This window comes from Sinocyclocheilus anshuiensis, unplaced genomic scaffold (assembly GCF_001515605.1).
Source record: "Sinocyclocheilus anshuiensis isolate Anshui unplaced genomic scaffold, SAMN03320099.WGS_v1.1 scaffold145, whole genome shotgun sequence".
In the NCBI taxonomy this organism is placed as follows: domain Eukaryota; kingdom Metazoa; phylum Chordata; class Actinopteri; order Cypriniformes; family Cyprinidae; genus Sinocyclocheilus; species Sinocyclocheilus anshuiensis.
Window position 1 is genome coordinate 1,952,597 of NW_015537973.1, and position 27,403 is coordinate 1,979,999.

Sequence of the window (27,403 nt, forward strand, 5' to 3'; positions counted from 1 at the left end):
CTAATGGTGTTGCTGTATTTTATTGTACGCTATTCAAAAGACTTGTTAAGCCCACATACAGTATCCGCACAGAAAATATTGCATTTTAATGTGAAACCCACGACTGTATGCATCATAACTTTCAATCATTCGTTTAACGCTTTATTTTTTTTAAAGCGAGTGTGTGTGCGCATACACTAAGGTTAGCTCGTATTTAAACGCTACCCTTCAAAGTACGCTCTCTGCACACTTCCGTCTGCACCATTAACATTGCTGCGGCATGAATCATTGTAAATCGAATAGTGCACTTTGTGCGGGAATGAAACACGGCTGTCTCCGGATCATAATGGCGGAATTATAGCTCTCCCCCCATCATCACGCACGCGCTGAAGTCATCCCAAACCCAATTAAGGAGAATCCGTCTTCATTTCCTGGGTTTTGGAGGCTGACAGGCAGAGTGTTAGAGACGTGCTTTGGGTTGTTTTCTTTTTCAGGCGAGGTGGGGGCCCGGCTCGCGGGGTGATCGATCACAGGAAGCAGGCCAGGTATTGAAGGGTGTTGTTGCGGAAGGGGCGAAGACCTTAGATAACATCATCATTAGCCAGCAGACTGACACTTATGTGCGCATCATTATAGGCATCATTGCAGATGGAGTGTGTATCATCACGAGTATAATGGTTTCGATTTTTTTTTTTTCTTTTTACTTATTGCGGTTTTCAGTTTCAGTTTTGTTTTAATGGGGCTGTTCTTTATAATTTTTTCTATTTTATTTTATTTGCAAAACAAGCGACACAAATTGTTCTATCTGCCTATGGTGACACATACTAAAAAAAATAACAAAAATAGCACCCCATTGAATGTAATAGCTTCATAATGGCAACGTTTACGTTCAAAGTTTTAATTGTCAAATTCATAGCAACAGCTGCTGTACTTGTGGACAATGAAATACACCTATAAATGTGTCATTGCTGCTACATTTAGCTGTAAATTGTGACTACCGTCACTCTGGCATCTCTAAGGCATTTATGATTCAGCAGCACGGATGGATCCGCTCAGATCTTATGCCAGTCGGCCCACTTCAGAAAACAGTCCCTGGATTAGGTTTTGAAGTACAAGGCACAGAATGTTTGAAATAAGAAAGTTTTGTTTGTGGCCATTTACATAAATTAAACAAAACTCTGGTTCTGGTTGTTTTCAAGAAATTAGCTGTACCATTATTTGCTCTGTCCACATACTGTTTTCTGTTTTTATGTATTTTACTTTGCAATGTAGTGCACATTTGTAGCTTCAGTTTAGCTTTTGTTTTTAGGAAGCTCACATTTTTATTTTAGGTAGCAAAAATATTTTTAGCTTCTATTTTTTGTCTTCATATGCTAGTGACAATATCCTCGATCAACACACGCATGCATTTTTCTTTCTATGAATCCTCAAAAAAAAACACAAAGAGGACTATGACCTGCTGTACTCTGGAGAGAAAAGAAAGGAAATGAGTGCTGAGAGGGAGGAAAGAGAAGCGAGATGAAGTAGAATGAGATGCGTGATGATCTGAGAGGAGACGAGAGGGAGATAGATTGAGGAGGGTAAGAGAAGAGAGAGAGAATGCTATTGGTGTTTATGGATGTGGTCTCTTTTTATTTCTGTGGCAACAAGGAATGTCTTGTAAGGAGGGAGGGAAGTCTCTGAACAGAGAGCTTGAGGCATCAGAGAGCTCCAGCAGTTTTTGATTGTTGGTGAAATATTGGCATGTGCAGACTAGGGTGTTTGGTAATGAAGTTTAAACCTAGCTCACTCAGATTGATCATTCCTAACATCACCTCCAGGCTTACCTTTAGCACTCAGCGAGACATCAAATATTTAAACACTCATAATTATTAATGGCGTTTATGATAGATCACCCACCTTTATCACTGTTTAATTAATTTGTTGCCACATCAATCAATTGAAATCAAAAGTTAACATTAAACAGCATTTTTCTACATTTATTTTTACAGACATTCTGTCTTAAAAAAAATAAAATGTTGAACAAATGATTTTTACTTTTAGAATGGTAATTGAATATTTGTGTAGTATTCATATTTAATATTAGTATATTTAATATTGTATTTATAAATATACATTAACATGTATGTAGTATTTTATAGCATTAAATGCTGCGTAAAACTTCTGTAAAAAATCTGTATCATGACACAAGAAATCTGAATTTGCATTCAGATTCATAAATCATTTAAAATGTTGATTTTAAAGCATACATTCACCTTGTTGCATCCTATTTTGCAGCCAGATTACTCACTCCCGTGTTGGCTTTCAGATGTTGCTCTGTCAGCACCCTCACAACACGACACAAAACGCTTTAAATCACAAAATAGATCCTTGACTTGCGAAAAAAAACAGGTGTGTTGCTAATTCTGTGCGTGCCTAAGCTTTTGTGAATCTATTTCCTGTTCGAGCGGCGTCGGAGCATAGTCTGTCTTTCTCATGTTAGGCCAGCCAGAAGTCCCAGGTGTACGGGTATAAGTCTATCTCTTTCTTCAACCGTTTTCTTGTTCCTCCTCTCTCTCTTTCTTTATCTGTTCCTCACCACTGAGGGACCATCTCTGCTTCATTTCACATGTCGCCCGAAGGGGAAAAGGGCTGCGGAAAAGAGAAGCTAGCTATGGAGTGAGAAAATGAAAAGATAGAGGGAGCAAAAAGAGAGAAGGGGAGGCTGAGATTGAGAGAGCGAGGGATACTGGAGGCATTGTTCCGCTAGCTACGGAGCGAGAAAATGAAAAGATAGAGGGAGCAAAAAGAGAGAAGGGGAGGCAGAGATTGAGAGAGCGAGGGATACTGGAGGCATTGTTCCACTCCAAGAGACACAAACAGTCTCAAGCTTTCTGGTATTCAACCCGCAGCTCCCCTGTGTGTGTGTGTGTGTGTGTGTGTGTGTGTGTGTGTGTGTGTGTGTGTGTGTGTGTGTGTGTCCAAAATGTTATAATTCTACAGGCAGAACAGAAAAAGGGATAAAATGACACTAAAAGATCAGTCTGATAGAAAATAGGCCAGAACGTCATCTCTCTCACATTTTCTTTTATTTTATTTTCAGACTCTCACACTCTCTGTCTCTCATCCATTTCTCATGCATTTTTTCTCCATCTTCTTTTTACAATTTCTTCTCTTATCTACATACATAAGTGCTGATGTTCAGGCCTACTGTTTGCATGAGTGATTTTAATGATGCGCATGCAGGGCTCAACAATAAGAATGGCCCAGGGCCATTTCAACCCAGTTGATGGATAAGGCCACTGCTGCGTTGTCACTTCATCCTGTGTTTGTTGCAAACTTCAAACTCATTGCAAACTTCATTTAGTTTTCTGTGATGTATTTTGTTGTGAATTGTGAATTGTGCGGGATTAAATACCACCATTGCAATGTTGTTTTGCCATCTATCATAGATGGAGTATTTGTGAAAATGTTGCATTAGATGAATAAATTAGACAATTTGTTGTAACTTTTTTAAAGTGCTCATATGATGCTATTTTAAATATCATTATTTTGTGTATTTGGTGTAACAGAACATGTTGACATGCTTTAATGTTCCAAAAACATTCTTTTTCAAATATTGTAAATTATTGTAGTTCCTCTATGCCCCGCCTCTCTCAAACGTGTAATTTTCTACAAAGCCCCTCCTTCAGACAAGCACAGTCTGCTCTGATTGGCCAGCTGACCCAGTGCATTGTGATTGGCCGAACACCACAAGCACACGTCGGAAATGTAACGCCCCTTTCCATAATCGAGAGCTTCAGCTTTCAACATAAATGTAAAGACAGTACATAATGTCCTTAGTTTTACCATCAGTTCAAGCCCGAAAGGGGAACAGAGTCGCGTGACAGACACAGTGATGATGCTCGTATGTATTTGCAGTACACAAGCCACGATTAAGAAAGCTGACTCCACTGTGATGTGACCCTGTCTCTCTCTCTCACGCGCACACACACACACAACGCGATACTCTACACGGCGCAAAATTCCGCATTTGAACAGTCAATAGCAAATACTTAAACTATTAAGAAAACATACTTACAGTAGCTGATAGAGAATAAGCGCCAGATTGTCATAGCAAAGTCGGAATTGACCCATTTTTTTTAAGAAATAGCCTTTGCACAGCCAGCCTTGTACGCTACTCTCCTAGGTTCACAAAACTGTTGTCCATAAAATGCGTTGCACAAATTCTAACATCTGGGTTGTGCTGTTCTGTTGTAAATAAATCTTAACCAATGATTCCTCATTGCATCTACTTTCGGAAGGCCAAATAAAGTATTTTTGCTTTCGCACAGAAACACACAGTGTCTCCCTGACATGGCTGCATCAACACTACTGCGGTTCCTGAAACCACACCTTCTTTCTTTGCATGAACATTTGGGCGGCATTACGCAAATATTTCCACATCGTGATGTAGAGATGTGGGGGCGTGTTTGAATGAGGCATTTTAGCCCGGTCTGGATCAGCCTTCTCTTTTAGATAGAATAAATCCTTTTGTGGGAGACTTTGAGCTTTGTAACTCTGCAGATCTTATACATGCACAAATAGCTACATAACACACTAAAGAAAGGGAAAAATTGAAATTGCATCATATGACTCCTTTAAATTAATGTTTAATTACATATATTTAAATATAATAATAATAATAATAGTATATAATAATAATAATAATTATTATTATTATTATGTAGTCTTACCACAAAATGTTTTGCATAAAATTGCAAATTGCATTTGTTTATTTTGCTACATTTGTATATTATTATTAGTAGTAGTACATTAGTATTGTTTTATTAGTAGTAGTATTTAATAAATAAATACATACATAGATACATACCTACACATACATACACACATACATAAATAAATACTCATTTAAAAATGTGCAAAAATTTGCCTGGGCCAGCAAGGGTATAACTCATGTACACTCGTATTTTTAAATATTTTCTATTTTCACTTTCATTTAAGGTTTTAGTCATTTTGTTGTGTGCTTTTGTCACTTTTAGTAGTTTTTAATTCATTTTTATTAGCTTTAGTTATGTAGTTTATTAAATTTACATTTAGTATAGTGAAAAGTATAGCCTTGGCAACGACCTGAAATAAAAGTTAAAAGTTTATGTATATATAATTTTTATTCAGTTGATGATTATTTTGTTTCAAGTATTGATTTTTTTTATGATTTTAGATTTATTTAACAATAATTTGAACTCTTATGTTTCTTTTACAAATGATTTGTGGTAGCCTAATGGTAATGGCAGAATCCACTTATTATTCAAGTGACCAGCAATTGTCGTTTCCATTTTTCCATTTGTATCCAATGATAGATCGTATTAGTTATAATGAGCATTTAATCTCTAAAGACATCCAATCCGTTCATCCAGTTTGATGGAGCGTTTGTCATGTGTTAGTCAGTGAGCTGTCCCTGCAGGGGGTCCATACATCCACGCAAAAACTCTGCTTCCAACTTCACAGTTTTTTTATGTGTGTGTGTGTGTGTGGTGGGTGCTGTATGCTGTATGCTGTATTTAAAGCATAGAGCTCCATATGTGTGTGCAACACAGTTGATTTAGCTTATTCCAAGGGGTTTGGAAGCTAATGAAACTCATAATTCTGACTCCACCATTTAATAGGATAAGAAGCATTCAAAGCTATTGTGAAATGCTAATAAACTCACACCTGTGCACTTTCTGTATTAATGCACAATGTGATGTTGCTTAGCAACTACAAACTGCCTACAATTAGACTAATAAACACTCAGCGGAAAACTTTTTAATTTAAATTATTAATGCTAAACATTTATTTCACCTCACGTTGTGTCTAAGAAGGTCATTTGTAGAGTGTGGAGCTTTTTGTTGAGTTGTGTGTGCACAAATTCTTTGTCGTACAGCTGATTGCTTCAATTTGTTATCGTTGTTTATTATGGCTGAATTGATTCACTAGCATGAGAGTAGCACTTTAATTGACAGCTGCACTGGATTATGTGCCGTGTTCAACTTCTTCATCTGCTCGCACAAATCATTACACACAAGAGAGCGGGTCAATCTATGTTTGATCTCCTCACATGTGTATGTGTGTGTGTGTGTGAAGCAGGCGGTAAGGAGTGCTGATGGAGCAGGTTGGCATGAAACCACATAAAGAACTTTGGTTATCACAGAGAGAGAGGACGAATGGAAGCGGGATGAGAGGCGAAGAGATAGAGGAAATTAATTTTAAAAAAGCTGCGAAACCAGGATTACACAGTGCCCTCTGCATACTCGCTTCCCTCAGTCCATTCAGCAGCTGAATTCCTCACCATAAAAGGCTTATGTGCTTCAAACCGTCTGAAGCTTTATAGTATTATCAGTAGCACTTTACTTGAAGTGATTTTAGTGCTGTTGTACTGAACTTAACTGAAACTGTACTGTTTATTGAACTCTTGTATGAAAGTAATATCACACTCACAATCGTGCTGTAGTACTAAATATTATCTACCGCCGAATCCCAGACATTTCTTGCTCATGTAATATTGTTTAAAAAGGCATACTTGTTATATTACAGTTGTAATAATACACCTTTTAATCAGCTGAATGTTCACATGAATAATTTCAGCTACTATCGAATACATTTTAAAGGTGTAAAAGTTGCACCTTTAAAATGTATAATGTGTTAAAACACAATTAACACCCCATTGATTGTGTAATATTATATAATGCATTATACTTTATAATAATATAACCATGAATATGTATGCAGTTATAATTTATTATAACTATGGTTACAATTATTTCTGAAAAGATTTAAAGCAAAAACTGTGTTTAAATACCAAACTGTTACTAATACTAACACGTAATCTCATGATACTGATAGTTTGGGGGTTTTGCTTATTTTCTAGTGACTTATTTTTAAACCCTGATAATTAATTACAAAATTATAAAGAAATTAAAATAACCATGTTTCCACATTTATTTAGCTGACTTATGTACATTGTAACACACTTTCTCCATGAAATTACAATTTTTATGTGATTGACAAATGTAAATTTAAATTGCCCCTAAATTCAGTTCTAAACATACAAACTCAAACAAAAAAATCAACAATATGTTAAGGTAAAACAGTTCATTAAATAAATAGTTATCAACATTGCAATTACATCTGCTGTGATTAATTGATTGTGAAAGTTGTTTATCAGTGGTTGAACACTGTGACCAATCACAGCCGTGTCTGTTGTGTAATGAATGCAGTGGTGAATCAGAGGCCATTTAATGTGTATCTTTATATCAGTGTTCAGCCAAGAGTGAACACTTTATTGCTTTAGTCAGTTGGTCTGAGCACAGAAGATTCAACACACACACACACAGTGGTGTATCAGTGGCAGCACATAATGTTAATGGCACTTAATTTGTTGGTTGGGATGGGCAGGCTGGCTGGTGTGAGCCCTGCTCCCAGAGGGTCTGCCTGTAATTGTGTTTCATATCTTAAATATATAAATAAAGCTTGCAATAATTACAAAATAATAATTCTCCACTGCTCTTTCAGCATCTCTGTTTCTTTTTCTCTCACTATCATTCACACACACACACACACACACACACACACTGTTTTTTCATGTGTGTGTCCTTTGCCTTTCTCCATTTCTCTTTCACAATGCAGTGTAATGTAAAGAGTCGAAGGTAATTAGAAGGCTGTGTCCAGGACTCCAAAGCCACACGCCAAGGAAGCAGAGGTGACTTTGCTCACTGTCTCATGAGTGTGTCCAGACCCCTGACAGGGAGCTGAGAGCCAGTCAGTTTAATTACTATTCACTCATTGCCCTCACCCTTTGCCTTTGACTGCTCCCAGATCAGGGATCCTTGACCATGTCTGATAAGCTGTTATTATATGCTAAGTGGAGGCACTGAGCCCAGGTCAGGCCCATACCAGCGTCCATTTCTTAATGGCTGATTTGATGGTAAATTAATCTAAGATGGAGATAAAGTGAATTTGGCAGCCAATGAAAGCAAGTGTGTGTGTTTGTTTTTGTGTGTGAGAGAGTGGTTTCCTCGGCCTCACAACTCACCAATGCTGTGGCCTTAAAGACAATTGTGGGCTCTGTGGAGAACATTTCCAACTTCCATGCGACCACAGCTAGTGGAGCAGAAACATCACAAACAGAATGCTTAAGCTGCAAACCATCATTCTTTGCTGTTTTTGTTTGGTAGCAGTTGATGTTTTTGGTTCACGCTGCTTGCGTTTATGTTAATGCATGCATTTGATACAGCTTCATGATCATGTGCTTTGGTTTTGATTTGCAAGAAAATCACTCAAACTTGATTTTTAAAAAGAAGAAAAAAATATTTAGTTTTTCTTATTTACAGTAATGCAATTTTTAATGTAGCTGCTCTATGTTTGTTCTTTTCATTTGCGGTTGTTAGTTTTTTTTTATTTTCCTTTGGTTTAAATTGGTTTTCTTTTCTTTAGGTTCTCCCATGCCATCCTCTCTCTCCAGTCCATCAGTCACTGAGCATTCCCATTCTCAACCACCCTCACCCAATCTCCATGACAACCAGAGTTCCGTCTTAAGTAATGCCACCACGCAGGCGGCGCAGGACTCTGATTCGGAAGAAGAGTACACGGCCGCTCTCTATAGACCCGTAACGCAGCCTGCCCTCAGCCACAGCTGTAATGGTAAGGTGACCCTCTCTCTCTCTCTCTCTCTCTCTCTCTCTCGCTCTGTCCTACTAGGTCTGTGAAGTAAGAAAAGCGTGAAGGCTGTGTGTTCCCAGTAAAAACTACAATTATTTTATTTCATCTAGTTTCCAACATTTCTGGTCAGGTTTTGCTGAAACTGCTCCTGTTATTCAATGATTAAGAATGGAAAACAGACTAAATAAATATTTTTACATTTCTCTCTGATTCACTGTCACACAAAGTTCATCATAAAACATACAAAACCCCTAAAATATTACAAACTACATTACTAGAATAGAATAGAGTGCTGCAGTTGGGACGTCAAAATCTGGAAGACTAATTCGCTATGGATTTCGATATGGCTTTTTCAAAATATTACTAGAACAACAATCTTAAAAATAAAGATTCTTTATTAGCATCAATGGTTCTGTGAAGAACCTTAAACATCCATGGAACCTTTCAAATACAGAAAAGGTTCTTTATAGTCGAAAAAGTCTCTTTAGATTTCTAAAATGTTCTTCAAAATTGTTCTTTTAGGAACTGTTCACTGAAAGGTTCTTTGGGGAACCAAAAATTGTTCTTCTTATGGCATCACTGCAAAAACACCCTTTTGGAAGCTTTATTTTTAAGACTGAAGGTCCGTGGTAAATTACACACAACCATACTGAAAATGCTCATTTTGAAGCAGTTATGTTACTTTTTAAAAACATATGTTTCTAATAAGGAACTACATAAGAACGTTTGGAGTGTGAGTGTGTGCAGTTTACGTTCACAACAAAACGTCCAAGTCAAATTCTGTTTACCACAGACCTTATTTTACTCGTGAACTGACCCCATGGTGAATCGGTCTTGGGTTTTGATATCATTGCTGCAGCACTCGATTAGGATAAAATGATCAGAGTAAACCAATCTGGCATTTGTGAGGGAAATGTTTGGATCAGATCAGAGCCGGACAGTGTCAAATCAGATTCTCATTGTGAGAAGAGCTCATTGGTCTCTGCCAAAGCCACATCTGACTGCCTTTGATACTTCCAGACTTGCTAGATGTTATCAGAGGGTCGGCAGGGAGTTGGGTTGCTGGGGCTGTTAACACTCGCCCGCAGAGAGACGCGGCAGAGACTCCCTCTGATTCTCCAATGACTTAAGATGATGCTGATGACAGCTGGAGCTCCTAAGGCTCTCAAACAAAGACACAGAGGTCATGGTGCATGAGGACAAGAACACACCAGCAGAGTGTTTGTTTGTGTTAGCGTCTGAAAAGACACAAGATGAAAACAATAACAGGAGGAGGCTCAGAGCATAGCTGCTGGAGAGATGGGAAGGGAGCACATAAAACAGAATGCGGTCTAAGTAAAAGCACACACATAGTATATGAGGCTTATTTTTTAAAGGGATAGTTCACAACGAATGCAAACTTTATCATAATTTATCTTTAAAAACCCAAATTACTACTTCGCAACATCCAAGCCTTTTTTTCATACAAAAAAATGTATGGTGACTATAGCTGTCAAGTGAGATCTATCTGTTGTTCAACTGTTTATCGATTAAATTGCATATATGTGCTCGATTTGGGCTTCTGTATAAAATGGAGGTGGGTTTTTTTTTCCTGCTTGAGTATGAGCTCTATATTCTCCTATATGATACTAATATGAGTAAATATATACACACATTTAGCAGACACTTTTATCCAAAGTGACTTACAAATGAGGACAATAGAAGCAAACAAAAGATACTGCCTAACGCAGTATACATAGCTAGTTTTTTTTAAATGTAATAAATAAAAAGAAAACAAGTAGATAGAATAGACAAAGAATAAAGAATGCTAGTGTTAGAGGCACTTGTTTCTTTTTAAATAAAACAAATAGAATATAAAATATTATATAAATATTATATAAAAATAAACTGTTCCATAAAAAAGTGATTTTATTTATTTATTTATTTATTTATTTAATATGTCAGGCTTTATAGGGTTAAAAAAAGTTCTGGTCCATATCTACTTTCATTGTTTGTATGGAAGAAAACAGTGGGGGAATTCTTTAAAAATTCAGCTTTTTTGTTCTATGGAAGGAAAAACCCATTTGTTTCGAGTCGGCTATAGTGAGACATTGGCTTTAAAAAATAACAAACTACATAGCCGCGGGAACTAGGGGTGCTGAGGATGCTGCAGCACCCCTTGCCGCAGGGCCAGATCTAAGGGGGCTAGGGGGCAATGCCATACAGATTCTCCTTGTGCCCATCCAGATTCTTCTTGTGCCCCTCGATCATCCACAGGATACTTAATTTTTGTCCTAGCACACAATATTTAACAAATCTAAATATTAAATTAGTTGCATAGGCCTATTAAAATGACTAGAGATATAGAGTGGTTGTAATATTGTTGCACGCCTCGCTGCGCGCTTCCCTACAGCTCCCCCTCACTGATATAATTTCATGTAAAATGTTTACGCCATATTATCGTAATTTTTCGTAAATTCCGACTTGTAAAAAGCATTCACGTCCTCGTCCTTTTTATGAGCCATTTTCCGAAGCGTTCTCACTTCTCAAGATGGCCACCGACAATCACATAAGCACAACATAATTGCGCTCTAGTCTCTATAGCACTGCAGCTTAATTTAATCTATTAACTACACACTATGATGTTTTAGGCAAGTACCATGTTGTGGCATAAAATACTTTAATAAGACTGAATTTGTATCTAACCTGATGTTAATATTTAGTAAAATACCCTTAAATAATAGAAATATTAAAGAAAAAAATATTGAACTAAAATCGCAAAGCCCAAATATATATATATAGATATATAGATATATATATATTAGTTCTCACATAACTCTGTCTTAATTAATTTGTATGTTCATCTGAAAGAGTTTGGTCTGTTTAATATCCGCGGCCCAACCCTGCAACATTAAGCCAGATAAAATAGATCTCACGGCTATGAACTTATAAACACATTTGAAACATTTTTACAATTGCGCTCCACACAATCCAAAACTATCTTCTGTTTGAGCCGCCGTTCATTTTAACCAAGCTGGAATCCTGTGTCACCATCAGACCTGTCAAGATCCACTTTCTTCACTCTGTGTTGTTGACATTGGTGTTGATGTAGTTTTACCTCTAAAAGCCTGCCTTAAACAGAAACATTTCATTTGGCCTAGTATTTATCCATAATGAGGATTATTAGATTTGCTTTATGAGGGGAATGCACACCATTGTTTATTCAGCGGAATAGCATGGCAAATTAAATTTAGGGCTCTCCTCTGTATAATTCCTACATTCTGCAGCACATAAAGAAAGTATGTTGTTTTAAGAACACTTTATAGGATATAGGACTTTATGTCTCCGTGCACTGACATCAGGAAAGTTGACCGACTTCAGTTCTGAGCCCAAACAGGACCACACATGTCTAGATGTTTACAGTATGCTGCCTTTAACGAAAATTCACCTTCCATTCATCCATACGACGTGATCCATGCACTAATCAAAAGCAGCTCCAGTGAAAAGAGCTGATCAGTGTCAGGCTACTCATAATGGGTGAGCTTTTATCTGCAGTGAGGGGCTTTCTCGATAACCATCTGGATTCACGGCGATGCAGGCTTGACTAGGAAACCCCACGTTTACCGCCAGTAAGTCTTTTAAGCTGACTCGCGTGTGGCTGTCAAGTGGGGATCAGGAAGCACTCCAAGCACTGACATCTCATCATTTGAAGCAATCATCGATATTTGTAATGAGTGGAGGTGCTGTTGCTGATCGTTGCGGAGACGCAGGGCTGCCCGGCACACTTAGTAGATCAAACTGAAATCAGGGTTGAAAGAGAGAGAGAGAGAGAGGGACAGGCTGAAAAAAAGGCTCCAGCGCACATCCTCAGAGGCCAGGTTTTAATAGTCTGAGAGTAGACAGCAGGTCAGTGCACCGGCTCCTGTCTGCAGCACTCCATATTAAAGACATGAACTCAGGCAGAACAGGAACAGGAAAGTGGGAGACGCAGAGGAGATGAAGGGAGGAAGGGGTAAATCGAGTTGGGTCAATGATTTTTATTTATTTTATTATTTTTTTGTTTATTTGTTAATTGTTTATTTTTTGCAAGTGACAGTATTAATACCAATTTTTTTAGTTGCTATTTATCTGCACTTCATTCATCTTTATAAATAAGTTTACACTTAATACTTTGTTAAATTGTACACATATGTACACTCAGATTTGTTAGGCCATTAATCACACAATTAATTAATTATGTATTGGATTTATATGAGATTTAAGGTGCTATTTACCCAAAGTCACTTCATTGCTCAATGATTGCTTTTTATAAGGTGTTATATTTTAATATAAATACACCGTTAAAAAGCTTTGGGAGAGTCAGATTTATTTATTTATTTACTTTCTTAATTACTTGCTTATTTTTATTTTCAAAATTAACAAAATACTGTTGTTTTGAAGTTTCTTTAATGAATAGAATATTTTCTAAAGAATCCTATTATTTTAACACTAAATCAGCATATTGTGATTAATGAAGGATCTGAAGGATCATTTGACTCTGAAAACTCAAGTAATGGCTGCTGAAAAACGTCTCCAGGTTACGAATGTAACCATGGTTCCCCGAGGGAACGAGACGCTGCGTCGGAAACGCTTTGGGAACGCCCCAATCGTGACCATGCTCTGAATCACATATGAAAATAGTCCAATAGATGGGCGAGATGTCATGGGTGGGTGACGTTGCGACCAGGAAGCTATAAAAGCACGTGCGGTGGAACCAGCGTCAGCTTCTAGGAATGAAGCAAGCGCTCACAGTGATGCTGGATTTAGCGTCTGAAAAGACACAAGATGAAAACAATAACAGGAGGAGGCTCAGAGCATAGCTGCTGGAGAGATGGGAAGGGAGCACATAAAACAGAATGCGGTCTAAGTAAAAGCACACACATAGTATATGAGGCTTATTTTTTAAAGGGATAGTTCACAACGAATGCAAACTTTATCATAATTTATCTTTAAAAACCCAAATTACTACTTCGCAACATCCAAGCCTTTTTTTCATACAAAAAAATGTATGGTGACTATAGCTGTCAAGTGAGATCTATCTGTTGTTCAACTGTTTATCGATTAAATTGCATATATGTGCTCGATTTGGGCTTCTGTATAAAATGGAGGTGGGTTTTTTTTTCCTGCTTGAGTATGAGCTCTATATTCTCCTATATGATACTAATATGAGTAAATATATACACACATTTAGCAGACACTTTTATCCAAAGTGACTTACAAATGAGGACAATAGAAGCAAACAAAAGATACTGCCTAACGCAGTATACATAGCTAGTTTTTTTTAAATGTAATAAATAAAAAGAAAACAAGTAGATAGAATAGACAAAGAATAAAGAATGCTAGTGTTAGAGGCACTTGTTTCTTTTTAAATAAAACAAATAGAATAGAACCAGCGTCAGCTTCTAGGAATGAAGCAAGCGCTCACAGTGATGCTGGAAGTATGGCACTGAGACGAAGCGTATCGTTCCCTCTGGGAACCATGGTTACATTCGTAACCTGGAGACGTTCCCCTTCAGGAACTCGAGCTGCGTCAGAAACACTTTGGGAACGAGTATGCCCACGTGGCCAGACTTACCAATCCCTGCCTAGTGTGGAAGAGCACAGCTAAGGCGAGAGAAAGGAGCCAGGAGTGGCGCAGAATGCAGGAAGGCACCTGACAAAGTAGGCGGGGACATCCCGCAGCGTCCCGAAGGCCAACTTCAGAAGGAGCGAGTCTTGACCCCTAAAGGAGAGGGGAGATCAGAGGAATCGAGGCTATGAAAAAGCATCCTGATCCACCGCTTAGCATAAGCTCAACCCTGCAGAGAAACGGGCCTGCAGGAGCTCCAGCACTGTACTGTAAAAAGGTCTACTAAGGGAATCAGTCTCTCGAGACTGAGATAATGAATAATGAGATCTCTGGTGTAATCAGTGCGGCTAGGTCGGTGCCCTGAAGCGGCGAACCGGCAGGAAATGGCCGAACTAGCTGCTCTAGAAACCTCCGAAGAGGTAGCGAGCCTCTTAGTACTGCTACGTTTCCGGGCGGTGACTGAGAGAAGCGCTCGCCAGAGACCGCTGCGCCCTTAAGCACTGGTGGCAGGGTTGGCAGATCGATCTCCTGAGGGCACTGAGGAGAGACGGGCACCGTATAATTCCCCAGAGGGGCCTGCCCTCCGAAGTCCTGAGCCATGGCATCAGGACTCCCTAAGCTGAAGTCTCCTATTGAAAACGATGGTCCTCAGACCCGCGTCATCTCCTAGAAAGACTAGACTGATAGAACAAGAGCCTGCTCGGGGCAAGACCCAATGAGACACGCTTGGCAGGAGCTCCCACACCACCAGGTGACCTATTAAGGGAACCAGTCTCTCGAGACTGGCCTCTGGTGCACTTAGAGCGGCTAGGTCGGTGCCCTGAAGAGGCGGACCGGCAGGGAACGGCCGCACTAGCTGCCCTAGAAACCTCCCAAGAGGTAGCTGTGGCTGTGTTTATAGCATTGAAACACTTTCTCCCAGTCCTAAGAGGTCGCCATGTGTTGGTGCACCGACGACACAGTGGCGGTTTCTTAAATCAATAGGTCTGCGTTTGCGCTCCATTTCCCCACCCGAAATAAGCGCGGGCAGGGAGGAACACACAGCCTGAATGCTGTCTGCTCTCGCCCAAATGCTTCTTTTTGCTGAAGCTTGACATAATGGAGCTTATTAGTAGACAAACAACACTAGAGCGGCTTGGTCGGTGCCCTGAAGAGGCGGACCGGCAGGGAACGGCCGCACTAGCTGCCCTAGAAACCTCCCAAGAGGTAGCTGTGGCTGTGTTTATAGCATTGAAACACTTTCTCCCAGTCCTAAGAGGTCGCCATGTGTTGGTGCACCGACGACACAGTGGCGGTTTCTTAAATCAATAGGTCTGCGTTTGCGCTCCATTTCCCCACCCGAAATAAGCGCGGGCAGGGAGGAACACACAGCCTGAATGCTGTCTGCTCTCGCCCAAATGCTTCTTTTTGCTGAAGCGTGGCATAATGGAGCTTATAAGTGGACAAACAACACTAAATAAGACTCACAAACAGATAGCGACTGACACACACACAGAGCGCTTGCTGAATTACAAAAAGCTGACGCCGGTTCCACCGCGCGTGCTTTTATAGCTTCCTGGTCGCAACGTCACCTGCCCATGACGTCTCGCCCATCTATTGGACTGATTTCATATGTGATTCAGAGCATGGTCACACTGGAGACGTTCAAAGATGTTCTGACTTGATGGTGATTGGGAGTTTATTCCCAGTGGAAAGTGGACAAGAGCTAAGAGAGACGTCAGCTGAGATCCTAGGATCTTTGGTGAATGTAAAGACAAGGCCGAAGCCTAGTGCAGAGAAGCGTTCTAGCTCACATCCTCATCTTCTCAGAATCCAACAGAACCGCAGATTTAACTGAGGCGGGTCACTGATGTGAGAGCTTTATCTGCTATAGAGATCACACCTCCGGGGAGTCAAAGAGTCAATGGTGACTTTCGGAGGGAAAGTTTACGACTCTTTGTCTCTGAACATGGTAATTTGCATATGTAATTAGACTGGGTGTTGATGCAAAAATGTACATGTACATGTACATGCCTATGTACCAACATATAATATACACTCTCGTTTAGATCATCAGAAGACGAATTCATAGATACTAAACACTGTATAGGTAAGATTACATGAACGAGTCCTTCTATCATAAGCATGCATAAAACAGTATACAATACAAAAGACCATATACAAGAAGATAGTAATCATACACAATGACCTGGGGATATGCATGATAGGAAGGTCATAGAGAAATTTGTCTATGAATTAATGAAAGGAGTCGTTTCCTATAGCAATATGTGTCTGTTTTAGAGAGAATTGAAAGATTCTCTCTACATACTTTTAGGTCGTAAAATTTATCTGGTCTGGCTGAGGTGTCGTGGTTGCCAATATTAACCAGGGGCCTGGGGTCGTTCGCAGACATCCTGGCACCCAGTATGTTTATTGGGTGAGGGGTCTGTGACTATTTGTATTAAAAATTGACATCACCAAGGATGGCGGCGCGTTCACACGCTGCGGCTTCTCTCTCTCCCGACAGAAAGGTGTTTTCGTGTTTTTTTGTCGCACAGCTAGCGATTAGCTTGCCCATCAGCTAGTGAATGATCACCCTGCCTGAGCGACCCCTAACCTTGAGCGTACTCGCCGTGGGTATTCATGAGCTTCCGGCTGGTCACTGTGAGCCAAACTAAACCTGTTGAATTAGTGCAGAAAAGACAAATACCACACAAGGAAAATATTCCACGAACATAGCCTCGGTAGATGGAAGACAATAGGCCTGAGGTTGTTGAAAGGGTAACACTTTTCAAATATGTTTCCTCTGGTTTTCTCATCTCAAATGGGAAGCTGTTTATCACAGCTCTGCATTCAATTTGATGTTGCATACAATCTCATACAGCATTGCGACTCATGCGTTATTGCCTCGGAAACACAACCTTGCACTTTAATTCACCTCCAAGTGGTAATATCAGGGGACTCATCAAAGTGGAAAAAAGAAATAATATCCCTCCAACGTCTTAACCTTGATTGCAGTCTTCATCCATCAAAACTTTTACTAGTCGAGAAAACAGTTTGCATGTGTTGTGTTAACAATCCATTCAGTCTGTACTTCACACAGCACGACGTGTGAGGACTAGCATTCTTCAGAGACAATAACAGAATAAGACAGAGCTCGTGTTTAAAAGCAGAACACACGTGAATTAATAATTCACTAAAAACGCATCGCGAGTCTCTGTTCTCTCTGCAATCTCTGCCTGGTTTACTTTATATTAGCGTTGTTTTGGACGGATTATTTGAATGCATTCACTTACTGGATCATTGGACTGAAAACTTGCCGCTTAAAATGATCTGATCTTAAGCAGAGAAGCAAAATTGGGTTAAAGGGTTAGAATAGAAATTGTTACTCTGAATTACGCCAAATTATGAACCTGCAATTCAGCTCTGAGGCTGAGGATTAATGTCAGACTCCCTCCACTTCGTTGATACATCTTGAATTGCCTTTCACTACGAACATGCACTTTGACAGTTTGAGAAATTTACAACCTTTTGAATGGTGTAATTACTTTTCTTTGTTTCCCTCCCCCTCGCTTTCCGTTTGTTTTCAGAAAATACTCTTTTTTTTTTTCTCCGTTTGTCAATATTTAACCACTTTGTCCCTCAGAAAATCATAGACAGCCTGGCAGATAAATGTCACAACCTGCTGATATTTATCTTTTATAAATAGCACACTGTCCGAATGTTTGACGAGCGGGAGCAAGAACAGGGAACTCAGCTTCCTCCTTTCCATTCGCTTGACCTACAATTTCAGCTGCACCGCCCAGAACGAGTGGCCTCTGCTTTACCTCAGACACACCACCATTAATAACCGTTCAAAGCCACCGTCTGCAGTTCTTTGAAGGTGGGAGCCTACATATCTCCCACAGTGCCACAGACTGGTCGGAAATTTGCAGAGTGAGTCGAGTGGTGAGCTGTCCCTTCTGCCTCTGTTCATTACTCTTTGGTAATGGCTGTTCTCTGTTGGGGGTTGATGCTAAATTGGCTGTTAGAGGCCAGAAGCCCGCGCTAGTGGTGGCAAAATAGGAAAAGACAGCAGGAGAGACCTTGAATCACCCACCTTTTTCTTTTTTCCCCACCTCCTTTTTTTGAAGAATGGGTGTCTTCTCTTCGATGCACCGATATCGGGCCCCTTTCTTCCCCTCGGTCACCCGCCCGCACACATGCGCGCACACCTGTCAGCCATAGACGCTTCACAAAAGAGGCATTTTCAATTCTGTCTGGGTCGTTGATCAGAGGACGTGGTGTCCTGTCCAGATCCCACACAAAGAGACGAGAGGCCTGCATACGGTGGCAAAGGCTTGATCTCTCCTTTACGGGAAAACACCAATTTTAGCCTCCCATCATAAAATGATAGACTAGTGTCAAGCATCTGTTGTAGTTTAGCTCTGGCTTTTAGCTAATCAAGCAGTTCTCTTTTTTCCAGTTTCATTCAGCAGAAAGAAAGCTTTTCATGTGAATCATGCTCCCTGTTTATTGTCCTTCACAATCACTCTCACTGCCAGCAATCATGCTCCTCAGATGTAAACATGCTCCTCAAAGAGCTTTGTTCAACCCAGGACAGAATGTACCTTTACTGAGCAAGTCTGCAAGTTTGTTGTATTAAAGTATGTATATGATTTTTTTACATTTTTTCCTTAATAGTTTTTTTTTTTAATGGCAACATGATATTCTTTGCTCACTTGTTATGCTAGGTGAGATGGGTTTTTTTTTTTAATTATTAAAAAGTTTAATTAATTAATAACCCACTTTGCTCAGAAATCTGAGGGGGCATGAAGCTTCTATTGGCCATTATTTCTAAAGAAACGTCTATCTTGTCCAACAGCTCCTTTCTGCCGCCTGTCCTGTTGTGACATCATTAGATGTGACGTCTGATCCGCGCATCTGAGAGAAGCCTTGACACTTTGTGTCTGGCAACGTTGTGTTCCAGTGATGCGAATCATCTTTGTGTAATGTGTTTATCTGTGAGGAAGTTGAGAGTTTGATATGTCACTCAGCTTTTTGCATGGCCGCCCACTCCCCACTGCGGTCTGCATTAATCCCCCCGCCAATGAAAACGAGCGAAGTTCTGCAAGGTGAAACATGACAGGCCGCCACATTGTTGACAAATAACCTTTCCTTCCATTCCTGTCAAGCCCTCCGAATGACAGTTTTAGCTTTCAATGATTGGTGCGCTTTTGAAATGTCATATATATATATATATATATAAATTAATTAATTATGTGATTCATGGCCTGATCATTTCCCAAAGCACCTCCTGGTTTGCCTTTCTTTGTGAGAATAAAAATAAAGGTTGAGAAAAGGGCCTATAAAATAAGCATGTCCTATTCTGTTGTTTTCGGGTCAAGACCCGCTTGAAATGCAGAATACGCATCAGTAAGATAGACAGACAGACAGCGAACAAGAGCTATGTCCGTCGAGAGCGATTACCCTCCGTCTGCGTAACCCATCCAACATAGACTCTTGTTGTCAATTAGCCAGCCAGGGGGCCTGCTGAAGCTGCCAGCGCACCATAGTGCAGACTCTCTGAAACTGAGCCTCGGGTCACCAGGCCTGTGGGGCTCCTCTTCTCTCGCACACGGAATGCTATTGTCAGGTGCAGTGGGCATGAAAGCAGCAATTTTATAGCACAGGAACTCCAATAACATTTACCGGGGCCGACGGAGGCCTCCAACTCTGTGCCTTGCTCACTCCGCCACGCGGGTTGCTTAAGTCCCTACTGTTTCTCGCTTTCTGGCTTCTAACTTCCATTCTCCTCGCTGCCTCCATGTTTTCTCAGTGAATAGGAAGAGAAATCTGGCGTATTGGCCACAGTTTAAATTAGCCGACCACATCAGTGCCTGCTGGAGAATGAACATGAGAGCGTTCAGTGTGATCCAGCTCCAGATGGGGGGCAGTAACGGTCCAATGGGGCTGTAAAAGTTGATGAATCAGGGTTGGATGCAGATCAGAAGCATCGTTCGCTCAAACAGTGCTTTTTTCTGGAAAGAGGTTAGGTTAGGGCTAGAATAACACCTCTGAAAATAGATTTTGGGAGCTGTTTAGTCTAGGAAGAGTTTTTTTTTTTTCAGAACTCCAACATTTCGCATTGTGCAGCACAGGGTTTCACAATGCAAAATAGGAAGTTTCCTGAAGATCAAAGCTATCTCATTTTATTTTGGTAAAAATAGTTTCATACATGAAAACTTCTACATAAATATTTGGGGGGTTTTGTGCACATATGCTTTTTCCTGTACTTTAATTTTAAATTTGATTAAATAATATATATAGTTGTTCTCTACATTATTCCCATCTGTGTTATTTTGTAGTTTTGTTCACTTCATACAGTTATAAAAACTAATATAAAAATATGTGTCCAAACGTCTGTGATCTGCGCATCTGAGAGAAGACTTGACACTGTGTGTCTGGCTGCGTTGTGTTCCAGTGATGCGAATCATCTTTGTGTAATGTGTTTATCTGTGAGGAAGTTGAGAGTTTGATATGTCACTCAGCTTTTTGCATGGCCGCCCACTCCCCACTGCGGTCTGCATTAATCCCCCCGCCAATGAAAACGAGCGAAGTTCTGCAAGGTGAAACATGACAGGCCGCCACATTGTTGACAAATAACCTTTCCTTCCATTCCTGTCAAGCCCTCCGAATGACAGTTTTAGCTTTCAATGATTGGTGCGCTTTTGAAATGTCAATTTAGCATCTTGACACATATTGACGACAGAGAGCTGACATTTTACAGGCCTTTCAGTTAGGAAAGAGCGTAATCCCACTTATCATAATGCCAGACATGCACACTGAACTTCTCATTTCTTCATTTCTAAAAAAGTGATGTTCTCAGGCATCCTCCAGAGGGAATGAGCGAGAACAACTCAAAACACATCTGACATGACGTCTCAGTCTTCATTTCTTCAAATGCCTCCATCAACAGTCCGTGAAAATGCACAACTCTGCCTGTCCAGGAGCTCCAAAACTTCAAAATCACTCCCTCTTATGACATATGTTTGTTAAAGGAATAGTTCACTAGAAATTCAATCAATTTACAAACCCATAGTCAATGTGACTTATGTACTCTATTCCAAGTCTACTGAAACCATACAATATTTTTATGAGAGGAACAGACCTAAATTTAAGTCATGGGACAAATAATGATGTCCTGATAGTGACTTTTAATGAGTTAAATGTAAATGTTCACAAAACTGATCTGATTGATTATTAGTGAATAATGACTTTATTCATGATTCTTTAAAATCGTTCTTTATATGATTTTGGTATTTTATCACATAAAGCACTGTATGACATTAAAAGAGTTTTAATAAAGTACGAGTCACATGAGTCTTTTTTTAAATACTCTTAAGGTGTGTCATTGTAATTGCACAGACGACAATGAACTGTATTTTAAAAATATATTTTAGTGCTGTCAGACTATTAATTGCAATTAATCGCATCCAAAATAAAAGTTTTTGTTTACATATGTGTGTACTGTTTATATTTATTATGTATATAAATACACAAATGCATGTATATATTTAAGAAAAATGTTTTTGTATATATATATATATATATATATATATATATATATATATGTGTGTGTGTGTGTGTGTGTGTGATTGGTGGGTTTTTGTTAAATGTGAGCCAAAATCATCACAATTAAAAGAACCAAAGACTTAAACTACTTCAGTCTGTGTGCACTGAATTTATTTAATACACAAGTTTCACAATTTGAGTTGAATTACTGAAATAAATGAACTTTTCCACGACATTCTAATTTTTTGAGATGCACCTGTATAAATTATATGAATATAAATATATACATGTAAATATTTTCGAAATATATACTGCATGTGTGTGTATTTATATATACATAATAAATATACACAGTACACACACATATGTTATATAAACAAAAACTTTTGTTTTGGATGTGATTAATCGTTTGACAGCACTGATATATTTATAATTTGTTCTCCACAAAAGAAAGAAAGTTAAATGAGTTTGAAACAACATGAGGGTGAGTAAATGATGACCGAATTTTCATGTTTGGCTGAACTAATCCTTTAAGTCGAGCGCTTGTTTTGTAATCTAGGGCAGTGGAGCTGGTGGCCAGCTACATCTACAGTGAGTTTAGCCTCAGCCCAGTTGTGCTCTAGATATCAGAGATGATACCACTCTCTTTAATCACAGACTCTGGGGAACACCACCTTGTCCTTTCCTCTGTTTGCCATCCTGCATCGTAGCTAAAAGAACAAAACCTCTCCCTTCCCCTCACCCATTTTAGCCACACAAGGTATGTCACGTAAATAAACAGTCTCATTAGCCTCATGAATGGAAGTACCACCATCAGTCTGTCTCAAAAACACAGTCCTTCTTTGGCTTTCTGCCTCTCACAGCTCTATTAGACCCCATTTAGCCATTCACCTCTCTTCCTCCCCACAACACGCAACTCTTGTCTGACTACATTGCGCCCCCTTCGCTCAACTCCACCATTGTGAGCGGACGCAGCAAAGAGACATTGATGGACGTTGATGCACGTTCCCCATTGAGCGACTCAGGACTTTCCTTTTGTAAAGCCTCTTTCAGGAGGAAAGGTTTACAAAATGAGCATTGAGGAAAGACAAGAAGGGGGGTGGATGTTCGATATGACAGGCCTCTCCGAGTGCTCCCAGCTTTCTGACAGGTGTGGGTGAAGGACACGTGAGGTAATCTAGAGTTTGACAGCGTGGATATAAGCACTGACACTCTGGGTGTCAGGGCATTAGTGTTTCCGTTTCCTTGCACACACTGTCTCCCGCTCACACGCATCCACTGCAGGTCAAATGTCTGCTGATGAACCAGCTCTGAAATACAAGCTCGGGCCCGAGATGTGATGGTACAGATAAGCGGCATTTTCATTATTTTTTTTATTTTTTTTAATAGCTATCACTCAGCCCCATTAAGAGATAAATTGCACTGGCTGTAATTTCAAGTCTGCCCGTGAAATCCTAATCAAAAGGGCTCTTAAAATATTTTTGCTGCACACAAGCATGACGGGCCACGTCCCATGAGTTACAGCAGGCAGGGTCATCCGTTAGCGATCGCATTTCGGTGCCATAAAACCTGCATCTGTCCCATCCATCGTCTGGGACTGACATGTCCAGGCCTTCTCGCCAACTACTACATTCTCCCAGCCAGAGGAGAGGGACAGGGGCTGGGTTACACTTCCCTTCTGCCATCACCAGAGGCGTGGATGGGCTTTTGAGAGGGGTCAGGCCAGGAGGTCAGAGATCGGGCTTAAGTCAGTGTTACTGGGCATGTAAAGGGTCTCTATGCAGAGTCCCTGGAGAGCGACAGACACGATGGGACTAATAGAGCCTGCTGCGTGACAAATGTCCATCTACGTTCTGGAATGGCACCTGTGTTGCAAACATATGGCAGCGAAATTGAGACGTATTGGAGAGCTGTCTCAGAGAACAGCCATAAAGTTGTCGCCCCACAGTTTTTTGGTGTTTGAGCATGTGTGTGTGTGTGTGTGTGTGTGTATGCTGTAAAACTAAATACATTATGTACCTTTCTCCCCTGATATTAAATGGAGATAAGGTGAGCAATTGCTGAAAATGCTGAGTGTGTCAGATCAGCACACTTGATCGTCTCCTCCCACACTTCATTTACTCTCTCTTTATTTCATTCAACTTCTGCTAGCCAGGCGAGAAACAGCCAGAGACTATAAAATAAAATTTGATATCTGCCGTTGTATCGTGTGGCTTCAGGTCTTAACTCTGAATTCTGAGATTAAAATGAAACTGTGAAAACTTTTATTTTACTTTATAAATTATGTTTCTGTACTGCAAAACCCAGTTTTCTTAATCAGTCTTGCTTTCCGGTAAATATATATAAACATTCCTAAAACAAGATCAATTTACTGGAGTTTATTTTTCTTATCCCATTGTCAGTTTATTTTCTTGCTGTAAGCGTACACTAAATTTTGTTAGATTTATGCTTGAAAACAATTTGTCAGTGTTGCTTGATAATATTTTCATTATAATTAATGCAATAAAAACTCTTCCAGCTTCCTTTCTATTCCAAACGATTGCTGAGATGCAGTCATTTGAATTTGGCTGTTATACACTATGTTATACACACTTGTTATTGTGTTAATTTATTCAAACATTAAATAATTACGATATCATTATAAAAGATTAGACAAAAATAAAGATAAAAACATAATTCTGTCACATTTTTTGCCCACTGTGTCTTTTACGTCAACTCTCAATGACAGTACGTCACATATATTCTCTGAAAAGAGTTCTTAAAATTTTATGCAAATCTTAAGTGCTTTGTTGTTGTTTTCTACAAAACAAGACTTTTTTTCTGACCAATACTGCTTAACCAGTACAGCATTCTACCTGTATTCAATATATAAGTATGAAACAAACCTATTGTACACCTATTGTAGCTACTATTTTTATCAATAAGAAGCTTTGATCACACCACCCCTGTGAGCCACAGTGCGAGTTCTTTGGGCTAAAATTCTTTCACCTATCTTTGAAAGTGATCTTCCCCAGGCCTAATGACACAGGAAGCATATAGAGTTGTGTTTACTTTTGGGGGCAAAAGTGAATTGAGTCCAGAAGAGCTCCTTTCCCACAACGATTGTATGTCTGACAGTTTGATTATCATGGGAGTGAGTGGTACCATGCGCCATCGGTTGCAGAGGAGGCTGGAAATTGAATTTTAACGGGCTCAACAGTCCCTCGTTCCTCTCCTTCCATTGTTTTTGATTGTGTTGTTGTGTTCTTTGAAGCTGGCAGCTGCTAAGTAGATAGGACCCAATGGAACGTGTACACCTAGACTACGGAAATGTACGCAAGCACTCCCCCGAGGATGTTATGAGAATCCAATCTGAAAGCTGTCTGTGCACTTTCACTGCCTCTGGGTTTCAGGTACTTGCTTTGTTTTGGTCAAAGAATAGATCAATCCTTTTTTTGGGTTACAGCCCATCCTGAGGTTTTGTGTTTACGTGGATGACTTTTAGGGGAGATACAGAACATGTGTACAGACCTCAGACAAAAGCTAGAAGCTAGATGTGTTGTGATTCCCAACAGATTTGCACTCATGTACCTGTGTGTTGCCTTAAGCAATCCACACCACACCTGTCTTCTTCTTTCAGCTTCTCAGCAAACCTTTCTTACTCTCCTGCATTCTCTCAGCACATCACATTTTTACTCGAAGAGAGCACACTGTATCCCAGTATACTGCGGGGGTGGTCAGAACATCCTCTTTGATTCATGATCAGCCAGACACACCTGAACCGCCAGGCTAGAATCACATCATCATTAGGGATGCGCTGTTTGACAAAAATCGTATACATCACGCTAACGGTATCACAATAGTCTTATTTTTGCAGGAATTTCAACCTTGTGAATCTGACTAGGTACGTCTGAAGCCACTGGAAAATGTATGCATGCTTGCACACCTGTGACCATACATCTGTTGAATTTTATAATAATGTGGCAGGTTCCAATGTTGCTTGGCAACCTTGAACAATCTACAGCAAGGGTTTTCAAACTTTTGTATAAATTTTCCTGTATAGTTTACTTTTTACGGTGTGAGAAAAAAATATTAAAAATATTTTCAAACTGGTAATATATTTTTTATTATTATTTTGACAAAGCAATAAAGCCGAAATAAATTCTGAAAATATTATTTGGAAAATATTTACTTTGTACCATGTTGACAGTTGACTTTTTACCCACTACTAATGTAAGATTTATAGGGTTTTTTATACTTTTTTGTGTTTGTGTGTCACACGCAAACACGCAGAGTTTTGGGTTGGATTACAGATTTCACAGAGGTTAACACAACACGATAGCAACTTTTGGGTTTTCAGACTTAGAAAAAAGTGAAGGCACAAACAGACAGTAAGGCTAGAGCCCTTGTCATAAATTATGCTTATAACCTACTGTACTATAATCTGCTAGCATAAGTGTCTTCAAGCCTGTAGATGTTTCAAAGAGAGGAACAGGAGATGAGAGTGAATGAAACAGACACATACAAGAAGCTCTAGAAAAGGTCAAAGATGCCACAAAATGGCCCTGTCACACCAGAGGAGAGTCCAAATCTGCCAAAAGCTTCTCAACTGCCCTGCACACTCACTTACTCGCTGTTTGTCATTCTGCTTAGCTCTTACAGCAACCCTGCTGTATCAAACTGCCATCAAAGACAGCCATATGAGTAACACAGCAGAGCGCAGTAAGTTGAGCAATGGTTTTGCCTTTCTGAAAAGGCTGCTTCGCATACATATCATTGTGTTTCATCTTATCTGTGTTCAAGGAAAAATGATTTTTTTGGCCTCAAGTTACAGCACGTAATCTCTTGCACTCTCTTTCAATTTCTCATTATAGATTTGACTCACCAGAGGTTTAAAGAAGGACATGATCCCTTGCAATGTGACAAATGCTGCTTAAGATCCCGGATTCGAAATCGACATAGCTAGCTGTAGGCTAATGCTAAGTACACAGCTTAATCGGTCCTTAAAACCTCCCCTTTTTCTCACCTCTGTGCTACGACCAGAGAAGTTCATGAGTTAAGGAGCTTGCAAAGGTGCTTTTATGGCTCTGATTATGTGCCTCTGCAATGAGACCTGTTAAGTCTGATTCACTGTGTGAAGCCTTTAGGAGAGAGAAGGACAGAAAGAAGACAATGACAAAGATGCTAAGAAAAAGGGTAAATAATGAGTAAGCATATACTGTGTCACTAGCTTTGTCTACACCACTTCCTGTACCAGTTACATTAGAACAAATGAATGATCAGAACTAGACTTTAAGATTGAAGAAGGCATTTTTCCTGGTATTTTTATTAAAAATAAAGTAATTTGAGTAGAAATCTGTGCATTAGCAGGAAAATTCCGCATGTAGATTTTTGACATGTTCAAGTTGGTCATGCAGAAAGCTGCTTGGCTTGACTTCTATGTGAGCTGTGCTTCCTACATGGCTACATTATTGACAATAAACAATGAACTTTCTTGCCTATGAAATTTCACTGAAATATCAATAATGTGACTGGCAATGAAGCTCCACTACCCAAACGCTGCAGCTTCATACACTTCTTGTTAACATGGTACAATCCCAAACAAATCGAAGGGTGGATTTACTGCAATTATGACAGATAAGTGCCGCC

General features: G+C 39.7%; 1 protein-coding gene across 8 annotated transcripts in view; it reads left to right on the forward strand.

The window, feature by feature from the left end:
• tenm3 (teneurin transmembrane protein 3) overlaps positions 1–27,403 on the forward strand; it is a 297,565-nt gene that overhangs the window by 156,426 nt on the left and 113,736 nt on the right. For 7 of the 8 annotated variants that reach the window (XM_016463794.1, XM_016463787.1, XM_016463801.1 and 4 more), the window contains one exon: positions 8,431–8,637. The exons of the other annotated variant lie outside the window; for it this stretch is intronic. In XM_016463794.1, coding sequence (XP_016319280.1) covers positions 8,431–8,637 — 207 coding nt within the window. The remainder of the gene's footprint in view (positions 1–8,430; positions 8,638–27,403) is intronic. 8 annotated transcript variants of the gene reach the window in all.